Below are 25571 nucleotides of genomic sequence, written 5' to 3' on the forward strand. Positions count from 1 at the left end.
GGAATCAAGGTTACATTTCTGAATTTATGGACAGGATCATTCAAAGGAGTCCTTCTCACCATCACACGGTACAGCAGCACACAATATTCTGTTTTCACACTGAATTATATCTAATTGTCGCCAATTATGATTCATTTACTGTTAGGTGTCTTGGTTGTCACAATATTAACAGTTGTAAGTCTTTCCCTTTGCAGATTGTGCGAATCTGTTGTGACATCTCAATAAAGCAGGATTCAATCAAGGTGTGAATGAATTGTTAATCTTGTTATAAATAGAAGGTACCATATGTCAGTATGTAAGGGACGTCTCCCCCCTCCCTTTTGTTGAGGACAATGGTAGTGAAACAAAGCAAAAGAACATGCGTAGATAGTTCATCACATCAGGATTACAATAATGGTCAATAAAACATGGAGTGGATTCCATATTGGATTCTGCCATCTAAAAACAGTTAATAAACATAAGCCTATTTTAGGATTCTCTTCATGTTATTTTTTTTGACAACTGTTGACAATTCTTTATACAAGGTTGCCCCAAATGAGGAAAAGCTATGAGAATATTGTTCTGTTAGTTTATCAAAGAAGCTATGATAAACACCATTCTCCCCAGGAGTTGCAAGTGCTAATTCCCTTATTATTTAAGTGCCTAAACATGGATTTAAGTGCCTAACTTTAGGCAACCACATATGAAATTTTTTGATAAAAGTTCTTATTTTGGGGTGTTCGGAATCATAAAGGTAAGTGACCATTCCCTGATCATCTTTTGTGTAGATAAACACTAGTGCATTTCCTCAGAAATCCTGTGCTCAAAATGTTAACTGGATAAATTACGGCATTTCTGCAATATAAATTCTATATGTATTCTCCTTTCAACCAGGGCAATTCTGGACTAATCATTTCATTAGACTATCACAGTAAAACTCATGTCTCTTAGAAATGATGGGATTAAAGCCTCAGAGATGAGGGGATAGTTTGTCCATCAATCTAGCAAAACATCCTTGAGAAACAGATTTCCCCCCTTTGCATTCTGGTGACCGGTTTTAGGATTGGCTCATTGTAGCTCTTGCTGTTCCAAAAGGGTGGATAGCATGCCGTAGCTGAAGTGCGCACACACATCCACACACAGAGCCTTGTGTATTGAGCAAGATGATATGTGTCTCTTGCTGTTTTTCTAAATGCTGTGATAAATCCCCACAGAAAACTCAGTCCTCACTGGGAAGTTTGAATGTCTTCCGTAATCTATTTAAACAGCTTTTTAGGTATTACCAACAAACGCGTTTCTCACAAAAAGGTAAGTGGATTCCAGCACTTGATACTAGCAACCAGCTCTTAGAATCCATCTGGGAATGAATGTGACCATAAGACCTTCCTATTCCCCAGCACTAAACTGAAGGGACAATCAATGCATAAAGCCATCATCACATTTGCTGTTGATCTGTTTACTGTTACTTTATTTACATAACTAGAATTTCAACATCTTTGCATGTTTTGCAAGCTGTCATGATATGAGATGCTAGTAATACGCTGCGTTGTGCTTGCTAACATATTTTTGACATATTTTAGCTTTTGATTATAAGATTGCATCTTTCCCAGCTACCATCTGTCTCAACTCAGTGGCACTCTGGCATTTACAAAAACAGTAGGGTGTAATATTTCTTATATATTTGAACTCTACTAGAAACATGCTATTTTCAGTCTTTACCAATATGTCACGCTTTCACACACGAAAGCTGAAATGTCTGATATCTTTTAAGGTATCTGTCAGGAATAAAGAACTTATCATCACATCCAATTTGGCAGAGATGAGTAATATATTAATGAGAATGAAAATGGAAACAGTTTCTGACTTATAAATAGATCTGGCATTTTACATGCCTTGTGTACTGTTGCCTGAGTTTATCCTTTTGTCAGCACAAATGAGAATTTCATACAAAACCCAGGAATTTCTTTTTTGTACTTGGCAAAATATGCATAAAATTCTTGAGGCTGGAGTTTTAAATGGTACACATTTTTCTTGAAATATCTGGCAACCAGAGACTTTCATACTTTGCTTCCACCCCCTCCACTCTCCAACTATGGAGAGTCAAAATGTGTCAGTCAGCAAACTGGAAAACACACTTTATATCTACTCGGACAGCATTGGGCTATCAGTTCCAGCCATTTGGACTGTTGTGATGTGCAATTCTAAGACTGCAATATTTCAGCAATACTAGTTTCAATGGGATGAATCCAGCAACTCAAGCAACAGGATATACAATGCCCACATGTCTTTGGCATGAATTCTCAGGTGAGCTGGAGCAGTGTTTGGCACACCGATGGGCAATGTGGCTTTGCATGGCCTTTCCCCTTCTCCTCAACACTGAGAGCAGCCAGGGACCAATTCAGCCTTCAGCCAGGGCTAAGTTACACTGGCTTATTACAGCCCCCCTAGTGGACATTGTGCTGGTGGAGATCCCTGTATTGCAGCATGCTCGAGCCATGTCTCCCTTCCACCGTCCATAGCAGCAGAAAGGGGAAGGGACTTCAAGTTTAGGGAATCAGTGTCAGCACTGGGTTTAGAATTGAGGTTGTTCCTGGTTCTGAATCCTGTACTCAGACCACTAGGCAATACTTCTCTCACTCCAGGGTTTGAAGCTTGCACTGCATGTGAAATATGTAAATAATTGCTCCACCTTGAGGTTATTAGAAATTTTGGATACTCTGTGACCCATTAGGAACTAAAGCATCAAGCAAACAGGAGTAAAACTATTGACTTTGCTAATTGGAAAAGAAAATCAGTGAGTATTTTCTTCAAGTGCATGTTTCAACTGCAGTGAAGCAGCAGATCTGTTTTTAATGGTACTGTAATAAGAAAAAGAAAAGACACAATCGCACTCATACATAATGGTAAACTGAATTTATTTCCTCTTGGAAAACAATTCCAGTAATCTCCAGGTTCAGACCGCAGAGTAAACATTAATAACAGTAACATACAGGTTAGTTCAACTGAGTCAAGAATTTGGCTGTGTGAAATCATTAAGGAAAGTCTTGAACACTCAAAGCTTCAAATGGTATTCAGGAAAAAAAAGTTTCTTTGACAATCTACATAACAACTATTGCATATATGGTAATGCTATCTGTCATATCGCAAGGCTTACAAATATATATACGGGCCTTATTCAACGGTGGGTTCCTGCTCTGTGAGAAAGAGTCTTTTCATGTTTTTTGCAAGAATCTTCAGCAATAAAAAATAGTCTCGGATTCATCTGTTTGTATACCAAAAGAGAGAGATTCTAGACTGAAGTTTAAATGAAAGGAAGGCCAAACAGCTGTAGTATAACATAGCTATTTTTTCTCCCTCTTTCTTGAAAATGACATTTTCTTAAGCCTTTTTCCTCACACATTATTATTTTTATCTTTCTTGAATAGGGCCCAAGTCCACTTGTCTTTATAAGACCATTTTAGTATCAGACAACATAATACATGTGCAACACTTTATATACAGGAAGTCTATCCGGTGCTCAAAAGTTCAAACACATGAACATCCAACAGTTTCGATAATACAAGTTTTATGGTACAATACAATGTTTCTGAATAATATACATTAACAATGAAAGTTTCGTGCAAAGAGTAAAACGTGTTCCCTTTTTGTGCCACAAAGGATTCTCCTGAAGAGATGGGCATTGCACTAACTGCTATGTTGGGTCATCGTATGATTCTGAAACAAAAATAAAAGAAATGACTTAGTTGTAGTCTAGGCATTGCCACAAGAAAAAGCTGCGTTAACAATGCTACCCGCTGAATATATTACATTGTATACAAGAGAAACATGTTTGCCATCTCTCTTTTAAATGGCCTGGAGAAAGTTTGCTGTTAAAAGATGAGGCTTTTTTGCACTGGTATCATTTCTATAAGTCTCATGAATAGCAGTTGAATACCTCAACATACATTAGAGCAAATTGTGCCCTGTTAAAAGTGAATCCAACTTCACTGGCTCCAGTGCCCAGTCACACAGTGATGAATTTAGCCCATTATATTTAATGAGACACACATTTCTTTCTCTTATGTGGCCTTAATGCCTACACACTAGAAATACACTAACTTTAGCATCCTTACTAGAAAATGCAACCAGACATTTCCCCCCTAATCAGTAGCACATATTTTAAAGTAGGAGGGGAGGTGCCCACCAAAGCGCTCAGTTGGCTGACTGACAAGCAGGTGGGGCAGCCAGAACGATCCCTCTATCCACCAAAGAACAACTCAACCCTAGTTTCCTTAAGTGAATTTATTGCCATGTAAAAGGTGACAGCGTCACTCTGGAAATATGAAGATCTCTATTTAGCCACAGAAAGAGTGCAAAGAGGGCAGCAGCAATGCAAGTTTCACTATACCAGCTCTAATGCAAAGGGATCACCACTACCGGACGAGATGCTACTTTAGTCTCCGTGCTTCATCAGACAACTAAGAAAAGGTTCCCACTTCATGCTGATTCTTCTTTTGTGATGTAGACCATATCCACAGAGAATTGGACAAAGTCCACAATCTTATTTCACAGACCACAGATAGTAATGGATTTTTGTCACTACTGACCCGGGCCCTATTCGGACCAGTGACCTAGAGGTGAAGGGAGTTGTGTCCCGTTATCAGTTCCTGAACTGTGCAGTCCCCTGCCCTTGTTTTATCATTTTTAATCTATGTACAGACTCCTCTGGACTACGACACTTTAAAACGAACCCATTCCCAAAAGATGGATATCATTTTCCATGAAGTGAACATGTATTGACCCACACCCACAAGAGTCACCCCTGAATACAAATATAATTACAGCCACAGGAAAACAAAGGTGAATATTGTGTGATTCCATGCTAATGTAACAATACATCATATCATTACACACACACACACACACACACGTTCATGGGACATTTGGCAAGAAAAGGATCTCTCTCAGGGTAAGACTGAGGAATTTTTTAAGTAGTGCCTGTCTCAAGATGAAAAGAAAAATGACCCAGTGACACTTGGAAGCATATTTTCCAGATGTGAATGCAAAATGATTAAATGCTGATATAGCAGGGACTCCAGATCCACCAAGGCCAGAGGGTTAAAGAGAGATTATTATTCCATTTGATTTCATATAGCATTTTCCACAAGCTCATCTCAAAGTGCTATAAAGCAGTAACAAAATGTTGTGGACTAAAATGTTGGTTGGTCACGGGTAATAGATTCTGACTTTAAACCACAAAAGCAAGGGACTGAAGAGTTAACTCTGACCGTCTACCCTTCTGTCATCCTGTTGCGTCCATTATTGCAGCACTTATAACACCACAGACAGATCTGAAATCCCGCAGTACCTAGAAACAATGGGATAAGTTAAACATGGAGTGACAACCTAAATTTTGATTTTCTTTGCTTTTGAGTGGTTAATGTCAGAGCCAAATTGTTACCTTGAAGAGAGATTTTGGGGGTATTTTTTGTTTTTGATCTAATGGGAGTGTGCGTCAGTCATCCCCTGCTTTTTGACTGTCTGAGCTACACATAATCAGTTTTGGGTCTGGAAGAGCCACGCAGCAGTGTGTGAAACAATTGAAAGGAGCTTTACATGTGTGCTCAGTACTTCGACTGCAATAACATTTTTTATTAAAAAATAAAAAGGCACAAAAGTGAGAGAGACAAAACAAACCATGAAATGGGATCCACTCGCGCTGGCGCTCTGTGTTCCAGACTATACTGCCTGGCACATAATGGAGATTCTCAAGAGATAATGAAGACATAAATTCAGAAACAAGTGGTGTGAGAAAAATGCTGAATAGGACAGGACACAACAAACACTGTTCCCCATGCAAAGAGCAGGGGCAGCTTCAGCCTTCATCAAGCACCTAAGTATTTATTTTAAAGAGTCAAAACAGCCTGCAATTGGTCAAGTTTTCCAAAGAAATTAATGCTTCCAAAATCTATTCTGAGGCAACAGTGAATTAGGGAGAAATACATAGACAGCAGAGAGGCTATTTCATAAACTAAAACTGAAAGCACATCACAGGCATAACATTGACAAGACAAGCAGGTGAAGGATGGGAGGGTTAGAGAAAAGAAAAGGAGGAAAATTCTGTAATCCCACAGAGAGCCATATTCCATCCTACAAAAAGCCATCTATTGGAGACCCCATGTCTAAGTGACTGAAAATTGCAAACATTAATCCCAGTTATGAACTGTTGTTGTTTTTTCTGAGGGGGGTTGTGTTTAAAAGTTTAGGGCAAAATTCTTCTGTATTATTCACATAGCAGATCTCAACGCTGATATTCCGCTCTCCCTATGTGCACAGAACTCCCACTTTCATACCAGTGTGAGTTCCTGCATGTGGGGAAAACAGAATATGGAACTCCCATTGCCAGGAACATGGGAGTCCTGTACACACAGGGAGAGCAGAATATTAGTGCTCGGATCTGCTGTGTGGCTATGCCAGCAGAATCTGCCGTTAACAGAAGAGACAGAACATTTAAGAGCAGAAGTTTTAAAAATCTCTGTTCCAGAAATTTACTGCAGCAAATAACTTTCCCGAATTTGGAGCAATCAGTTGTCATTTTTTTTTTGGCTAAATATATATACAGTAATTCAACTAAAGTGCTGAAGACATCCTATATTCACATCACCACAATAAAGACATGTATTTTCCTTTAAGCACAAAGTACAGTCCCTCTGTGAAGCAAAAATTTCTATTTCATACTTAGCAGTGGAAAGAGAAAAATACATTTTCCAATGCATCCTCACCAATAGAGCAGGGTAACGTTTTCAAAGGTCCTCTGATTTCATGATGAAAAACTGGATTTGCGCACAAAAATGAGAGGTTTGCGCACAAAAATGAGAGGTTTCCACAGACAAAATGGCAGCCCATTTTGCCAGAGCATCTATTACTCACAATAAAAACCAACCAAACTAGGAAAGATGTTCACAAACCTCTACTTCCCTACCTTGATTTTATTTAGGAAACATTTACAAGAACTTGGCTTCAACATACTTCACAGATAAAATTCTTTCAAAACATATTTACCTGGTTTCTAGAGATTAAGATATCCCTAGCTGACCCAGTGACACAAACCCAGAATCCCAACTCCCAGTGAGCTGCTTTAAACATCACACTACATCGCTTTCCATGAGCGGATAGTCTTGGGAAATCCCTGTACTTAGTGCTATAAGGTTAAAATCATACCCAGATTTCACTACAATAGTGGTAGAGAAATCTCCTCTGCAGAGAGAATGGGGCTGTTTTGCAGAAACTGTTAAGACAGTAGAAAGTAATATTTTTTGTTATTTTTATCTCTCTCTCTCTATGTCTCAAATAGAAAACAGACATAACTAGCTAGCAAAAAAATGCCATCCATTGCATCAAACTGAGTGAAGAAAAAAAATCCACGGATTCACTCTCTCATTGGAATCTCTAATGTGAATTGCAGTTGCATTCAATTTAAATGAGATGGTTTTTAACTAGATGAAATAGGACACAATTGTACCTGAGAAGCCGTGTAAGGAGGGTACAAATAAAGAAATATAAAGATTAAATGTGGATGTCTTCCTTCAACAGATGGTGACAGTACCACAGCAGCATGTTATTTTTTCCTTAGTTCAAGAACACAAACATCAGTAATCAATCATCACTGATTAACTAATTATGGTACACTACATGTTATCCTATATATGGAATCCTTTATCTGCAGACATTAAGGATAATCTTTATTTTATTTCTTTATAACCCCTTTGCACTACAATACAATTTCGGATTGTAAAGAAGAATTCTACATTACTAGCAACCTTTAAGCACTACGTTTTTTTTTTTAACAAAAGCAATTGGTTTCCAACAGGCTGGATAATAAGTCTTTTGACCTGCATTCTTCTCTGACCCATTAAGGTCACCCCGGTGCTCGGGCATATAGCTGACTTAGGAAATGCCTGCAAGTCCTGCATTTCATCTCCTGCCCACTCAAAATAAAGCTTTCTTTAAATGTGTCTGTACGGGTCCCTAAAGACCAGGGAGGCATCCCTGTAGTGGGCAATGGAGGGACAGAAGCTTCTGCCTTTATTAATGAATGCAGACCATTATGAGTCTGGCTGGCTCCTGCACTGTTCCCAGAAGCATATACTGTACGTGACTTAAAATGCTAGAATATTGACACAAAGCGAGCTGGGCACCCCTAAGGAAAATTACTCCTTGGATATAATGTAGGCTCGTAACAGCTATTAGAGTACAAAATAAAACCCTCCGGGATCAAACTGACATATACCGCATTCTACCTACTCCTCAAACATTAGAAGAATTTCTTTGTGAAGGCATTCTCAAGGACAGCATTAAACTGACTTTTGTAGCAATTTGCAACAGCTTTTTGGCTTACAGCTTTTAGTACTAAATCTCTAGTTAGAATCAATATAAGTACTATATCTTCCACATTAATCAATACATTTGGTTCAATACGCGTTCTATTAAATTATACTTTCTAATCAAGATTTTCTGCTTCTCTCCCCTGCTTTTTATTCCAAACTTCTTACCTTGTACCATAGTTTCCAAACTGTCTAGAGCTAACGACAGGATGTTGGATTTTCCAGAATGGTCGGGGCAGAGGGGCCGGAGGAGTTAGGGGAAGGTTAAAACGGCAACCCAAGCAAAACCTTAATTAGAATGTTAATGCCAAATCATGAATTCAATTCCACAGTGTCAACATGGTTTCCTGAACTTCAGTCTGATACTTCATCACTTTACGCTGTCATGATATAATACCTATTACACAAACCTCTCCACTACAAAAAAGCGAACACACAGCATGAAAAAACGTTGTAACAACATTAAAAAACTTCAGAAACAAACCAACATCAGGAAAACTCACAGCTAAGGCTGTTTTTGCTATCCTTATCCTCAACCCTATGGTGCCTACGTATTGCAGCACACAAGGGTCTCTGTCAGAGCTCCATTCCATTGTGCAGCACTGAATACCATGAATAGTCCTTTGCTGATAGACTGCCATGTGATTATATCTGCGTCTATATTGAGGAGATATTTATATTTGTAAAATACTTAGATTTAATATACACTAATAATTAAGATGCAAAAAGTTTACAGTACAATCTTATTTAGCCAAAGTCTTCGGGGGTATTTGAAACAGTTGGATAAAAAGTGTTTCTAACAACCTGAATGCTGCACACAACTACATTTCCATTAGGTTTGGATGAATGAAGGTATTCTTTATAGATATGAAAATGCAATGTCAAAAGAGTAACCATATAAAGCCATTGCACTCTTTTGCCATTGTCTTGCAGATCTGACACATTGCATTGGTGTCCCTGGCTTACACAGGTGTAGTTTTTCTTTGCCTTGTCTCAATGTAATCACTGCAAACTTGCACAGAAACTGTTGCATTTTCTTTTGACATTTAACATCATTTTACACAGCTCGCAATAACATCATATAATCCTTTCTAGGCAACACAGTGTCACCATTAAAGGAAAAGGTGAAATAACATAATAAAAGAGAATAACAGAAATGTATAGAATTTAAAAACAGAAAAGACTTATTAGGGCATTTTATCCATCCACTCTACCAATGCAGGATTATTGCCTACAATGTAATTTCAAATGTTTTGCCTGGTCCAATTTTAATTAGAGCTCCCAACACTTCCCTTGGGATACTATTTCATACTTCAGAGACCTCATGGTTAGGAAATTTTTCCTGATGTTCATCCTAGGATAGGAAAAGACTGAACCAGCCCCAAATCACAAATGCAACAAGATCTGCTTACTCGGGAGTTGGATTTAGACAAATATTTAGGCCATTTCAAAGCAACTAAAAGAGGTAGATAGAACCTACCTGTGTCCCCATAACCAGGACTAACTCATATGGCACTAAGAACTGGGTTGGTATAAGGTTTTAACGCTGTTCCAGGGACACGTCTAGATCCTGTCTATGCTACAATTTTGTAACTGGGTCAATGGACGGTTATGTTGTAAACAATTCTCCTGACTCTGATATAGTTGAAATATAGATGAGCACGTAGTCCAAAGCTTATCAAAAGATAATCTAAAAATAAACTACCCCCTCCAAATGCCAAATCACTATTTTTAAACCCTCTGAATTCAAAAATATTTCCATAATGGTAGCCCCTTAGAATGACACCTAATTTCCAGATGACGACACTTGGAAAATGGGTTCATTCGTGGGAGTTGGAGGTCCAGCCTGGTGTGAGTGAGTTCAGCAGCTGGAAAGGAGTTGATGAGGAGCAGGAAGCTAGCACAGGAGGATTTCGCAGCAGAGAAGAAAGAGATTACAGGCAGGTTGTAGGCTAGTGAGGAGTAAATACTATATTCAGTACTCCCATGCAATGCATAGAGGAGGAGCAGTATTGCTCTCTTTTGGTGTTAAATGTCTTTACATGTTTTAGAAAGAGAAAACTGAAGGCTCATCCAGGCTGAAGATCTGCACACCAAGTCTGAACTGAATCTGAACCTACTACACAATTTAAACTCTGAAAACTGGGGTTTATATGCTTGGTATGAACTACAACGGAGATACCTTTACTACTGAGTCTGCGTCTGTGAGGAGTTGTGCACCCTCGAATCCCACTGATGGTGAGGGAACTGAATAGTGTTCACTGCCTTGCAGCAGAAGCCCCCTAATTAGGTATGATGAGCAAGGAAAGGGTCATCCTTGGTCATGAATGACCATTGTTAACAAGGACAATTTGGAAAAGTTCATGATGAATTACAATTATCCAAACAACTTAGTTCAATAGAGCTGTTTATCCGTTTTTGTATTATATTACAGTGATTCGGAAATGGCACTACTGGTAACTATTCAACGCATTCATGTTTACATCCAAGTCTTGTGCATTTTGACTCTCATACTTGAAAATCTCGAGAAAACAGAATCACAAAAAGCACTAACTGGATAGGATCCACTCAGGGATACATTTTGAAATTTAAAAATGTAACACTTCCTTGTTTCTTCAGTAACTTTCAGAAAGCCACTAGTAAAATATCACTGATGGACTGACCTCTTCCTGAAGTGATTACCGTATGCACAATTGCAATAACAATAACACTGCTCTACAGCCAAAATGCTTCTGAAATAAATGTAGTCAAACTTTACTAATTCTGGGTCACTGAGAACGAAAATGATGCTTAAAATTGTTGATTGGCTCTAGTTTTCAAGATATACTATTGGGTCAGTATATACGACCCTTGACTTGGGAATGGCAGAGGATAAGTGAGTTATAAAGGGAAGGGATCTCAATTTAAACCAGAAATGACTAAAATACATCTTTGACTGGATCTATGAATAAATCTATGACTGGTTTGGACAGTACTTGCTTTTTAGGCAAAACAATGAATGATGCAATCTGAAGCTGGTATTGCATCATACATGATATGAATTGCATCATGTTATTCCTAGAAGTCATGGATGATGCAATCACAACGAAGCTTACATCACTCTGCTGAACAAATTGCCCTATATCAGCTCTAGAAATCATACAGTGTCGTGCTCTCTTATTTGTCCGTGTTTGATTTTGCAAAGGGACACATTTCTGTTTAGCCAAAGTGAGCAGAGATGCCTCGTACTTGTGTGAACAGTGCAGATAACTTCTGCTATGTTTGTGGTGAAGTGACTTTTGCATCACAAAAGCGCAGTATAACCACTATGGTTAAAAAAGCCTATCACCTTTATTTTGACTGCAAAATTGGAGATCAGGACAAGAGGTGGGCCCCACACATATGCTGCAACACTTGTGCAACAAATCTTCGCCAGTGGTTGAACAGGAAAAGGCAATCTATGCCTTTTGCAGTGCCAATGATTTGGACAGAGCCAACAGATCATACCAGCAATTGTTACTTCTGCATGGTGCCTCCAGTTGGGAAAGGTGTGTCAAAGAAGAAAAAGTGGACTGTGCATTATCCAAACATTCCATCCGCTATACGCCCAGTACCCCATGGAGAAGGACTGCTGGTTCCTGATACACCAGAATCATTGAGTCAGAAGAGGAAGAGGATGAAACTTCTCGTCCTGAACCATCAGTGTCACAGGACCCACATTTTCTCCTATCCTCCTCTGAACCACACCTCTTAACACAAGGTGAACTGAATGACCTTGTCAGGGATTTGGAACTACCCAAGAGTAAGGCAGAGCTGTTGGGCTCCAGACTACAGCAGTGGAATCTCCTGGCAGGTGATGTTAGGGTTTCCATGTTCCGTGACCGTCAAAAGGATCTTGTCCCATTCTTCTTCATTGGAAGGTGATCTTGTAGCCTGCAACAACATTGATGGTGTGATGGCAGCCCTCAACATCGTTCACGATCCAGATGAGTGGAGACTGTTCATTGATTCATCGAAGACGAGTCTTAAAGCTGTTTTACTGCATAATGGCAATGTTTTGCCATCAATTCCAGTTGGTCATGCAGTTCATATGAAGGAAACCTATGACAACATGAAACAACTTTTGAGGTGCATAAACTATGACCAACATCAGTGGCAGCTTTGTGGTGATTTGAAGGTTGTTGCTCTCTTGCTTGGTCTGCAGACTGAATACACAAAGTACTGCTGTTTTCTCTGCGAATGGGATAGTTGTGCAAGAGATTCCCACTACATCAAGAAAGATTGGCCACTCCGACAGTCATTGGAGCCTGGGAGGAAAAGTGTTCAGCATCCACCACTTGTTGAATCAAGGAAGATTTTGTTACTACTCTTACACATCAAGCTGGGTTTGATGAAGAACTTTGTCAAGGCCATTGACAAAACACAAGCAGCTTTCAAGTACCTCCGTGGAAAATTCCAAGGTTAAGTGAAGCTAAGATAAAGGAAGGTGTCTTTGTTGGTCCTCAGATTCGTGAACTTCTTCGGGATGATGCATTTGACCATGCACTGCGTGGCAAGGAAAAGATGGCATGGAAAGCCTTCCACTTAGTGGCAATAAATTTTCTCTGAAACAACAAGGCAGACAACTACAGGTTGTTGGTGGAAAACCTCCTCAAGGCATACAAAAGCCTTGGTTGCAACATGTCACTAAAGATACATTTTTTGCACTCTCATCTGGATTTTTTTCCACCGAACTGCGGAGCAGTGAGCGACGAGCACGGCGAGCGATTTCACCAGGACATTGCAACAATGGAGAAACGCTATCAGAGCAAATGGAGCCCATCAATGCTTGCAGACTATTGCTGGACAGTGACAAGAGACGCTCCATTTAATGAATACAAGAGACAAGCCAAGAAGCGCCGAGTAGACACTGAATAGGACTGAACTATGTACAGAATAGTTTTTTGCCTTTTGTTTCATAATAAATTTTATTTATATAACCCTTTTGCTGATTTTTAAAGTGTTACATAAACAGGACAGGTGAAATATTATCATGTAAAGCAACCATAAACACATGAAAAGACCTAGGTTTACAATTTATGATTAAAACTCTACTATCTACACAATATACATAGACATAAAATGTAAAAACTTAAATATCTTAGAAACAGTAGCCAATCAGTTGTTTTAATTGTCATATTTGAATTCAGCACATCAAAATACATAATAAATAGCACATTTTATCTCTGAAGCAGACGACGTCTCAAAAATTGTAGACCAGTGTAATCAAGATGCTTCACTAAGAAGAGGTAAAAGTAATAGTTTAAATAAAAATGGGGAAGTAAAGGACCACTAGGAAATACACTGCTAACATTAAAATCTTAACTCTTTAGAATATGATCATAACTACCCTGCTATAATGAAAAACTCCATTGAAACTAATGGAGTTAGCGAAACAGGGTGAAGAGAATCAGGCCTGTATCAAATAGAATAAAATGTATTTTGCACATGCGTAGGCTGACATTTATACCAAAAGGAAAACTACGTCCCCGGTACTAGGAGGGGACGGCCTGGACTCTCTCCACTATGTCAGACATCGTTAGTCAAAGGAGCAAACAGAAGCCAGAGCTGAATGATTCCACATTTGTCCGCAGCTACAGTACAGTAGCGGTGATAGGCAATACTGATATTCAGGGATTAAGTCAGTGTTTTACAGACAGATGTGTTCTTGTGCCAGTTGTTGCTATGTTTTAATTTTTTTCCCTGTAATGTTTAATTTATTATGTCGGTGCTTTCTAAACTAGAACATCTGTAAACAAGTTTAAGAATGACCTCCTTCCTACTTTATATCCACGAGCGATGCGCCTTATCCGTGCTCTAATTTTAGATATCTTAAAGACAAATAAATCTCTGTGTGGAGTGGAGGGGAGGGAGGAAGGGAGACACCTTGCCTGATAACATAATGTGTTCCTCTTACGTGAATGCAAATTTCCTATCTGCCTAGCTCTGAGTGCAGAACTGAACTCCTGGAACTAGAGCTACAGTATGTACAGACTCCTTTATAGGTCAAACCCAATTAAACAAACTACTACTAAATATTTAACAGCTCAGTGTAGTAATTAGTGACAAATAATGGAGGCTTAAACTGACAATTGCACAGAAATGTCCTGTTGGAAATGTTACTCATTTCCTTCTCTTGTTTTCTTTTGCTTGTTGAATTCTGATAGGTCTTTTCAGTGATTAAGCCGACACTTCAGATGAACGTTACTTTTGCACGTCCATTGTGTGTTTCTGCATGTGTCATCAGAAGAGTGCTCCTTTGGCCCTTTTCCTCCCCAACTTACATTCTGTTTGTTCTAATTTAAAGCAGGATGACCACTAGCTGCCGGATCAGCGCATTGATTTCAAATCCTAAACTGACTGGTGGGCCTAGAATTTAAACTCCTGTTCATAGGATTCAAAATTCACCCAGTTGAAACGGGGGGTGCGGTGGGGGAAGCACACACAGCTGTGATTTATATTCTAAGGGCAACCTTTAAAACAATGATTATTTCCAGTTTTTCCAAAAGTGCACGTACAAGAATTCCTCTGAACAAAATTACAAGAAACAAGTTTCTTCATATGTCAAAGAGAAAAAAACACTGTAACTTGCCTGTATTCCTTTATTATTTAGACCAGGGTTGGGCAAACTTTTCGGCCCTAGGACCACATCTGGGAATAGAATGCTCACAAAATTGGGGTTGGGGTAGGGGGTGACAGTTCTGGTTGGGGGTACGGGTTCTGGGGTGGGGTCAGAAATGAGGAGTTCAGGCTGTGGGAGGGGGCTCTGGGCTAGGTCAGGGGAGTGGGATGCAGGGGTGGGGGTGAGGGCTCTGTGGTGGGGCTGGGGATGAGGAGTTTGGGGTATAGGAAGGTGCTCTGGGCTGGGATCGAGAGGTACAGTGGGCAGGAGGGGGATCAGGGCTGGGGCAGAGGGTTGGGGTGCGGGAAGGGGTGCAGGCTCTGGCTGGGGATGCGGGCTCTGGGGTGGACCTGGAGATGAGGGGTTTGGGATGCAGGAGCATGCTCCTGGCTGGAATTGAGGGGTTTGGAGGGAGGGAGGGGGATCAGGGCTGCGGCAGAGGCATGGGGAGAGGCTCAGGGGTGCAGGCTCCGGGTGGTGCTTACCTCATGTGGCTCCCAGAAGCAGCAGCATGTCCCTTCTCTGTTGGAGTGCCGGAGGCGGGCCATTGGAGTGGGGCCATTGGAGCACGTAGGAGCTGGAGGGGGGCCATGCTGCAGCTTCTGCGAGCTGTGTGGAGTGGCCCCCAACCCTGCTCCCAGGTTGGAGTGCCAGAGCAGGGCAAGCCCCAGACCCTGCTCTGCAGCGGGAGCTCAAGGGCCCTCTTAAAACGGCTGGTGGGCCAGATCTGGCCCGCGGGCCATAGTCTGCCCACCCCTGATTTAGACAGATCTATACATACAACAAATCCACAGATCACTATGTTCACTACACTACTTTGTACCATACCTATATGTATTGTGCTTATGGTTATCAGGTGACAAAAAGGAGCTCAGAACTTAGATTCTACATATATTATCTTCGAGCATACAGTACCCCCTAGACCAACATTTAGCTCACCAAAGTTTATATATCCCCAAAAGATTAACAGAAAAAGGTAAAGTGCAAACAGAGTTTTCACTCAAGTAAAGGTAAATGACACTCAAAGAGGGCCAAACTTTCAGATGGCGACAATCAGCCTCTAATTGCTCCTGTAAGGCTGCACCATCTCCACATCTGCACATGGAGATCAGATCTTTAAGCATTGCGCTAGTCAATACGCATGCACAATGAAGAGGATGTACAAACATTTCAATGCGTAATTTGTGGGCACAAAATCAGGGGCACAGACAAAAGGTGACTCATAGTCAATAGTGCCTTAATCTTAAAATATGTGTGGGAGAGAGTGAAAAGGTCCGGGGAACTGCCTCCCAATGTCAACACAGCTAACACGTCTGCTCACTTGTTTGTCTCCTGGTACCTTTCCCTCAAGAAGCCACTTAACGTAGGAACACGTGTAGGTTTGGTGGTAATGACAGAAGGTTCCTGAGCCTACAGGTAGAGGTTACCCCAGCTTCTTCATTCTATGACTTCATAACTTGTTATGCACTACCAGCCTACCTTGGATACACTCTATGATCCTTCTACTGATTTCCTTGGCACTTCAAATGAGGGAGCAGTTTCCCCTGTGATTCCAGGAATCATGAGAAATGTCACAGTGGTTTATGTAGCATGCGTGTTGCAACTCCACTCATTATAATACCAGAAACTGCAGATCAGGATAATTTAGAGACCTGACAAGTTGGCAAATATCTGGGAATGAGAGGATCATGTCCCATGTGTCAAGACTAAAGACAACGTCAACTGGTAGCTGTGTTCCCTCCACTATGACCCCAACAACATTTTATTAAGAAAAGCAATGCTCCTGCTGTACTGGTGACTTTAAGATACGTCAGAATGTATTCTACCTTTGTTAAAAAGTTATCCATTTTCTATACTTCGATAAATACATACACTGCAAAGCTACAAACTCAGAACACATTTACTGACATGTGGTACAAGAACAAGAACATTTTACTTCCCTCACTGGGGATCTTGCTTGTAAAACACAGGGTCCTGATCTCTACTGTCTTAGCCCTTGTGTAGACACTTTGTGTAATGTGAGTGTAAAATGCTACCAAAGCAGAATGGTTGAGCTTCACACCCTCTTTGCACTGTGTCAATGACTACACAAGTGGCATGGCAGTGAGGAATTAGGCTCCAAATAAATATTACAAGATTTTCCTCTTCTTTTATAAACCTTTTCTTCTCCTCATCTCTCCATGAGTGATACAATATCCGTCTCAAAGTCATTTATGTTCCTTGGGTTTGGTTGGCCTCTCTGTTTCCTCTCGCACACTTGGGCATTGGTATATGCTGTTAGCTCCTACCTTTCCATGAATTTATAGTACAGGGAAATGCTCCCCCCACCTCATGGTTTGGTTTATGATGCTACAGTACAGTACTTCTTCACGACTAGTACTTTGCAGATGCCAATTTTGTCCCTTATTGCTTGTTGTTATTTTTTGGTAAGGCAATCCTCTGATCAAAGTGAAAAGAGTCACATTTAGGAGGGAAAATAACTGTAGACACCAGTTACACTCAGCAGCCACCCATATGTAGTGCCAAGCTATCTGAAATGCAGAACTTTAATTCCTTTAGAAAAAAGATGTGCTGTAACTATGGAGAGACTAATCTATAACCCTCGCATTCTTATATAATTTGCTACTCCAAATTCATTTTAATTCATTACAATAAAACTACCTAATTAAAATAACTCTTTAAAGTGAAGTATTAGCTTGATCCCAGAATAAAGGCAGAATCTTGTCTGTCAGAGGGCGATTCATCATACCACAGCGCACTCTTATACAAATTCAAAGGTAAGCTATAAACAAGTACACACAGCAATACTGCTATGCATAAAGGGGCAGGCAACAGGAGGTCTGCTTTCTAATCAGTCCTCAAAGGAACCTGCCATACAGAAGTGGCACTTATTCTAATTTAAAGCTCTTACATTTACTTTACCTTGACAAAATTTATAAACTAATAACTTCACTAAACTGACGGGCACTCCACACAGAAAAACAGAGTCAACATAAAGATTTGGGCCAAGGGAGAAAGCAGCTTTCCCGGAAAGTTACTATCTCCTATGCTGAGATGAAACGTGTTTGGGGGCTACTCTTACTGTCCTTACAGTTCAATAACATGTCTGCACAATATCATCAGCAAGATCTGTACTATCACTTCACTGTGGACCGGATCCTACTGTCACTGCAGTTCTGTTCAGCATTTGAAACATTTTAAGCATCTATATCTTAGCTTGGTTGCGATGTCAATTATAGAAATATATCTGATTGGCATTAGAAGAACTCTTAGTTTGGCATACAGATTTCTTTTAAAATGCTGTTAAGTTGGCAAGAAGATCTATAATGTAAATGACAGCTTTAAAAATATATGTTATTAATGTTAAAGTTCACATTTTTTTTGGTTTCTATTATTTTTGTCTCACATTAGTTGCTAAAAACAATTAAAAATTACACCCTTCACACACACACATACAAAAAGAAAAACAAAAAAGCAGACAGCAATAGTAAGGGTTAAATAGAAAGTCTCTTGAATATATGCATAATATTGGAGAACGTTTTGTCATGTCCTAAAACACACCACTTTGTAGAAACTTCCTTTTCGAATCAAAGCAATGCTACAGTAAAACAACTTCAGTACAGTAAAACAACCTCCTAAATTACAATGCCGTTTGTGTCAGAGCACACATTACTTCATACTGACATGTCAGCATGTTTCTCCAAACTATCTTTGGGAACACAATAAAAAGACAAATCTGCAAGTCTGTAAGAAACTTTCAGCTGTTGATAAAAGTATGTGTCACTCACAAATTACAGTCTGCTGTACAGTACAAATTGATCTATATTGATCCTAATAGTAAATGCTCCTTTTTATCAACATAGCTGTATAAATCAGTTAGGATTATGCTCCTAAAAGAACAGTTAAAGCTACTCAAAATTCTCAAGTTTTAATTCAAGAAAGAATAATCTGGGCCTGGAAGGGTGACCTGGAGTGGGGTAGGGAGACTTGAACTTGGGCAGCACTTATTAATTTAATATAGATCAAACTAAAAGGTCAACATTTTCACACTTGGGTTCCATAAAATCTGGACTGATTTTCAAAGAAACAGACCACCCGCAATTCCCCGTTAAATCAACACGAGCTGAAGGTGCTGAGCACCTGAATCTTGCAGGATCCAATCCCAAACCAGACCACTTCCTTAGGTGATCCAATGTGGTTTTAGGTGCCCAGCTTTAGGCACCAGTGTTGGAAAGTTTTGGCCACATGGGTTTACACTAGTTTAAACTGGTTGTCTAAAAATCTAAAGAACTTACCAGAGAATACTCTATTAGCTTTTTGAACCATCCTATAGAATTCTACCACAGGGATATAATTTTCTATCAATTCTATAGGAGAGTCCAAAACCTATACAGAGAGGGGGTGACACAGAACCAACCAAGTACTCTGGCTCTACGCCACCCAGGCAATCCTGCACACTGAGGGAATCCTTAGTTGTCTGGCGAATGCAGCTTTATAGCACTTTTGTGCTACCAGAGTCCAAGCTGGGGGTTGAGGATCTGGATCTTAATTTTCAAAGTAGTTGCAAACATTAACTAATTCGTCTTCACCGGTAATGTAGGTAACAATATATAATCACCACCACGTAGATGTAGAAATAGACATGGGGTCAAATTTTCAAAAGCGTATTTGCATATGCACAATCCCCAATGTCAGGGCACGCTTGCACATAAAGGGAGCTTTTGAAAATTTGGCCCTGAGAGAGGTCAAGTGAGTTTCCCAAGGCCACAGGAATTAGTGGCAGAGCAGGGATTAGTGGAGGCCTCTTGGCATCTGTTCTGTTGCTAAGTCCACACTGCCTCTCATGGAATATACTGAAACATTCTGTTGAATTCAATCAGTGTTTTTCCTCGTACAAAATTGATTACTGCATGTCATCCCGTATAATCTCTCCTATAAGACAGACGTTCGGCATGCCCCCTTCTCCCGGAATCCCTCCATCAAGAGTTGAAAGGTTACAAGCAAGTTGTGTTCTCATTGTTGAGACTAAAAATGGCTCTGTGTTTTGCCAAGCATTCCTCTGCAGCATGGGCAGTGTGTGCATGTGTGTCTGAAAACGACCCCAATGAAAAGGAGGGAATGAGAGATGCTAAACAATGCTGCACAAAGTTGCAGACTGTTCGGCTACAGGCCAGAAAATGAATCCAATTTTTCATTCTGTCATTATAAATATTTCAGTGCAAATGGTACTGATTTTCTGCAACTGTGGTTAAGCAAAGGGCCTCTGAGTGAATATTAAAAAAAAAAGTCAGAGAGTTGAAGAAAAAGAAAAAGAAGAGGGAGGAAGGAAATTTAAGGTTAGCAACCAATTAATTTCTTATTTAAATGTAAAAGATACTGGGAGAAATTCTACAGTGATGTAGTGTGTGACTCAAAGAAGAAGGAAAAAAAAAACATTTACTCTGCTCTTCTTCTGACAGTTTCTCATAAAATATCTGCAGTCCATCTATCTTTTAGTACTCCAGGCTCCTCTGGAGAGCAGAAAATAGTAGTTTAAAGCTCACTTCAGTGCCAGTCTGCGGGAGATTGCTTTCCACAGGACCCCTGCTGATGGAGGCCTAGGGGAAGAGGCCCAGGAGTTATTCAATCAGCCCAAGACTCTGGGGCGGCTGGGGGTCCTTTGAGGGCTGATTATAAAGCTGCCCTCCTGTTGCCTGCCTCGGAACAGAACGAAATGAGCAGCCTCTTGCTGAGCAGATTCTGCAAGAAGGAATTTCACCTGTCATGGAGTTTGTCAGAATTCAGGATTTATCTTGGTGCAAAATTAATAAAATACCAAGTAGGATTTCAGCCTGACTACTCAGCTGTGTCATCTCAAAGTGATCTTTCACCTAAGGAAACCTGGACACTGAGCTACTGAAGTCATTCTTGCCCTACTTTTACTGTGCAGAACGCTATGACTGCATAACAAAACTATTAGCTGTGGATTTCCTGACAATTACACCAAACGTCAAGTGGTGGGTGGGTGCTACTGTCTGAAAGCATGACCTTTCACCTCGCTTCTGTGGTTCCAAAACCTCCCGGGAATAAGCTAAAAGTCTGAAATATAAAAAGGCCATTTCTGCAGTTTATAACACAGTGGGTCCCTTATGGCACCACATCTGTTAAATTCATACACTGGTATTTCAGGCCTGGATTTGATTTATACGTTTTAAAAAAGTACAAACAACAGACTATGTTAAGATCAAATATCGTGAAACTCCACAAATTAATCTTGCTGCTGCAATGAACCATATGCAGTTTCACGGTACTTTTAGGCATAACACACTGCCTAAAAACCCACCCTAACAGCAAGGGGCCAGGTTAATAAAGCATCATCTCAAAGCTCTGTGGTCCAGTTCAGTTCTTCCTAAACTGTAGGGTAGTGTCAACTCAGTTCTCTTTAGACAGTGTCTTCCACCATAAAAATCTCAATATTTAAGTAAAATTGTGTTAGCTTATGATCTCTGCTCATGTGAATCCCAAATCTCAGGTAGCACAGAAGCAATTAACTTGCAGCCTCCACGCTGCTTCGGTTCAGAAAGGAAGTCAACATGAAGAAAATAAAATAGTTGTCTGCACCAACCAGGCGCTGGGTGGGTAAATACAATTCAATGTACAATGTTGCTGGCACCTCAAATCACAACACTAAAAAGGGAGAGTCACTGTACCAACAACCAGCGGAATAGTCACAGACGGGGAACAAATATAACTTTGCCAGTAAACCCTCTACCCTGTCCCTACACTTTTTCATGCAGATTATCCATCTTAGTATAATGGGCAGCAAATTTAAGACAGGTCGAGGAGTTTAAAGCAACAAACACATGTTTTTATTAATTTGCTAATCAGCATTTTCTAAATTAGAGTTTAAATGAAACTGTAATATATCCCTTCCAGCTCTTTTCCATTTAAATGACAATTCAACATTAATACACATCATAAAGCCACCTTTACCAGGCAGTAGTAGTCTGACAGTTTTAACACCAAGAGATGTCACAGTAAAGCGAGAGAGAAAGAGAGAAAGCACGCAACTGAATGCACAGATGGTGGGAGGAGATGCAGGGTGCTCTCAGCAGGCTACAGTAGAGATGCATTAACTCCACAGAGGGATAAGGGCTTCCCACCAGTACAGTCATGAATTATAACTGAGCATGGGAGTGAGTTCTTAGTGCCTGTCTCACAGCAAATATACTGTTCCATTTTCCTGCACAATCACCTTTCACCTTTACAAACTCAAAGCAAAGCAAAATGCACTGCTAATATTTAATGGTATCACAGTTTCCAAATATTATATGCCATATATCTACAGATACAGAGAAAACTAGTAAGTATCCATCATCTAGTCAGACACAGACAGACAGATATATACCCAGCTCATGTTTAGTCTAGTTTGGGTTTAGTGAGGTAATTCTGCTACAACATTAGATTTTAACAATGCAGAAACACCTACAGCTGTATGTACAGATATGCATAACTCAGCAGTTTTGGTCCACGGGGAATGAACCACTTTTTGTTTTCAGTCTACTGGATGGGGTAGGGGTGCTCACCCAGAGCTTCGAACGCAAAGCAAACAGCACCAAAATAATCTCAGATTTCTGCCCAGTTTTGTGTCAAATCCACCATATTTCACATGCTTTCCACCCAAAATCTTAGGTCAGCCCCACTTTGCTCCAAGCATTCTTAACCTGACCCAGATAACAGGTTTAGAAGTAAACCTGAAACCTGTTCCTCCCGGGTTAGGGTTTTGTTATGAACAGCTCCAGTTGTGTTGCCATCTGCATTCAAATCTTTTTTGACCAATGCTTGGAACGAAGCAATGTAAAGATGCTGATGTTTTGAAAAGGAAGGAACTTGTTTGAGCCAAGATCTCTGTTTACTGTACTTTCCTGGACATTTCCCTTGATGAATCACTAGCCACACCTTAGGTGTTGTAGTGCTGTTGCTTTTTAACAAATGATCTGTACCACTCCGCTCCTTGCAAGGGGAAACCATCCCCTCCCAACTTTCCTCCCGCTCAGTGAACTTATCAATGGAAATACTTGTTATTTTAGGCAGTTTAAGATTTTACCATTTTTAAAGGATTCATTTACCCTATCTTTCACTTTCGTTTAAAGGCTCAGTGTTCCTGCTCTAAATGACAGCACCGCAAGCACTGCTTTTGAGCACTATTCATCTTGCCTACCACATCTCAGGCTTTTACACAGAACGCGTCTCTCTCTCCAACAATGGAGCCTTACTCCTTCATAGCTTCAGGGCAGAGACTGTTAGTAGCTGTAGACTTGCTGCAAATATCACAATAAAGGCTACAAATGTGAATTTCTCTTAAACTACAGGTTCAGCTCTAGAGGTACCTTGCTTTAGCAAACTCCGTCAAGAGCAAACAACAGATCTTTCTCCAAATGCACGGCAGCCACCCATTTGAAGCTGCTTACCAAATGATCAGACCTGTCAATGCATCAGCATGTCAGTGAAATTAACACTTTCCTCCCTTTTAGGTCTACAATCAATATTCACATTTTTTGCTTTCTTCACATTTAACATGCTTAATCTTGGTGGGGCTAGGAGTCCTCCAGAGCATTGGGAGTGGGGAGGGGAGAACCCCACCAGAATAATGGCTTGAGGAGATCCAATGCTACAGTGGCTAAGCTCTGCCTCTGCTTCAGGTTTCAGACTAGAGATCCCACATAGTGGCTGAATGAGCAGAATTAAATCTTCCTCTGTCTTTGCTGTGCAGTTTTGCTGTGCAGAAACCAAATGGGGTCAAGAGCCAGATCCCAAATGGTGGCACGCCCAGTGATGTAATAGCAGCAACGCATCCCAGGGTGCTGCAACCTATAGGGTCAGAACCAGCTGGGCAGTGCCAGTACTTTGCCTGTGCTATGCACAGAAATGGGAGTCAGACGCAGATCTGGAAGGGGAGAGTTCCAATGGCTCAGTGGCAGCCTTCTGCCTTCACTGTGTGGAAAATTGCAGAGCCAGTGGAGAGTGGAGCCAGGAATGATGAGCTTATTCAAGATGTGGAGGGAGGAAGGGAGGGAGGTTTGCAGAACTGGCCAGGAAGCTCTTCAGTACACCATTGCTGGATGCTTTATACATTCACACTGATGGCCATCTGTTGTCAGCTCTGGGCCAGATGAAAGATAATATAATGGCAGCTATTGGTAGCCAACAGCAGGGCAGTTGTAGGAAGGAATGAGTCCTAGAATGAAGAAGTGGTGCTTCCTGTTCAGCATAGAAAATCAGTCACCGATATCAACTACATTAGCAAGAAATGAATGAATGGACAATTAAGAGAACTGAACTGAGCTACCAGGAAACTATTCAAATGCAAATAGAGCCCTTATTTCTATCATTTTTTCCGCTTACTCTGAGAGTGTTAACCAACCAATCTGACTAATTTTGGTGTGTACAGTGAAACATTTAGGACACAGATGATAAAACTGATTTTGGGGACAAAACTGAATTCTGTTTTTAATTATTATCTGTGGGTCAGGATATAATGTACTATTTAGCCCTCTCAATCCACAGCAGATCTCCCTCTGGTGTCAGTAGGAGGATTTCACAAGAACTATGATGGTACAACCTGACCGTTATGTAATAACTGAAATTTCAGTTATTATTCTCATTATTTATTGTCTGATTCATGCCTTATTGTTACCATCAATATCCCTCAGAAGAAGAATATACTCAACTTCATGACCACTACTATTTCTGTCTTTTGTTTCTCTCTCTTCCCCATGTTTCTGTTTCTCTCCCCCCCTCTGCCTCTTATTATCTTCTTCTTTTGTCTCTCTGCATTTTTCTTCCTGCAGCAGTTTACAGTTTTCCTCCATGGGCTTCACTCTCATCATCTTCCCCATCCCATATGCTAAAATGATTAGCAATGAAGACATTAATGTTGACCATATAATGCACCATCATTAGGTTTCAGAGTTAAAACCCACTAAGTGGTTGTAGAAATAGTGGAGCTTCCAACTCTCATAGCCATTGTTTCAGACTCCATTTTAAAAAAGACAATGCTGGATTGATTTACATTCAGTTAATGTTAGGAAGACTGTCTTTGAAATCACATGGTCCAGAAACTTCATCTAACATGAAAACTTAGATTCTGCAGAATCTGATGATGTAATCTGGAACATATAAGTACATCAAGTGGGATAGATGCAGACTATGAGCTAATTGTTTGTCTCCATCGATTTAGGGACATATTTTCAAAAACTGATGCCTAAGTTTTACAAGCAAAACAGACATATGTGGGACAAAGAGAAAATCGTGTGCAGAAAATACATATGTGTTTATATAACACAGGAAGTTGTACATGCATATATTTATTTGTGCCTATACTTTGTCCATTTTGTAAAATCACATACATATTTTCTGTATGGGTATTTTGTGGGTTACTCCTGGAGGAATTCTATGCACTGTGATCGCACAGAATTCATGTCCCCCACAGATTTCTTTACTTCACTGCAGAAAAATGACTTCTGATGGTGAAGCAAAGGGAAGCTACAAGAGTAGTAATGCACACCTCCTCACCCCCAGCTGCGTGGATGCATCATTTCAAGCGCCCA

At 40.3% G+C, this 25571-nt stretch overlaps 1 protein-coding gene across 8 annotated transcripts in view; it reads right to left on the bottom strand.

Moving 5' to 3' along the window:
• Positions 1-2877: 2877 nt before the first annotated feature.
• Positions 2878-25571, bottom strand: part of ZNF521 (zinc finger protein 521) — a 275680-nt gene continuing 252986 nt past the window's right edge. For all 8 annotated transcript variants that reach the window (XM_034762796.1, XM_034762795.1, XM_034762794.1 and 5 more), the window contains one exon: positions 2878-3693. In XM_034762796.1, coding sequence (XP_034618687.1) covers positions 3664-3693 — 30 coding nt within the window. In that variant the 3' untranslated portion in view covers positions 2878-3663. The remainder of the gene's footprint in view (positions 3694-25571) is intronic.

Source organism: Trachemys scripta, chromosome 2 (genome assembly GCF_013100865.1).
Source record: "Trachemys scripta elegans isolate TJP31775 chromosome 2, CAS_Tse_1.0, whole genome shotgun sequence".
NCBI lineage: Eukaryota > Metazoa > Chordata > Testudines > Emydidae > Trachemys > Trachemys scripta.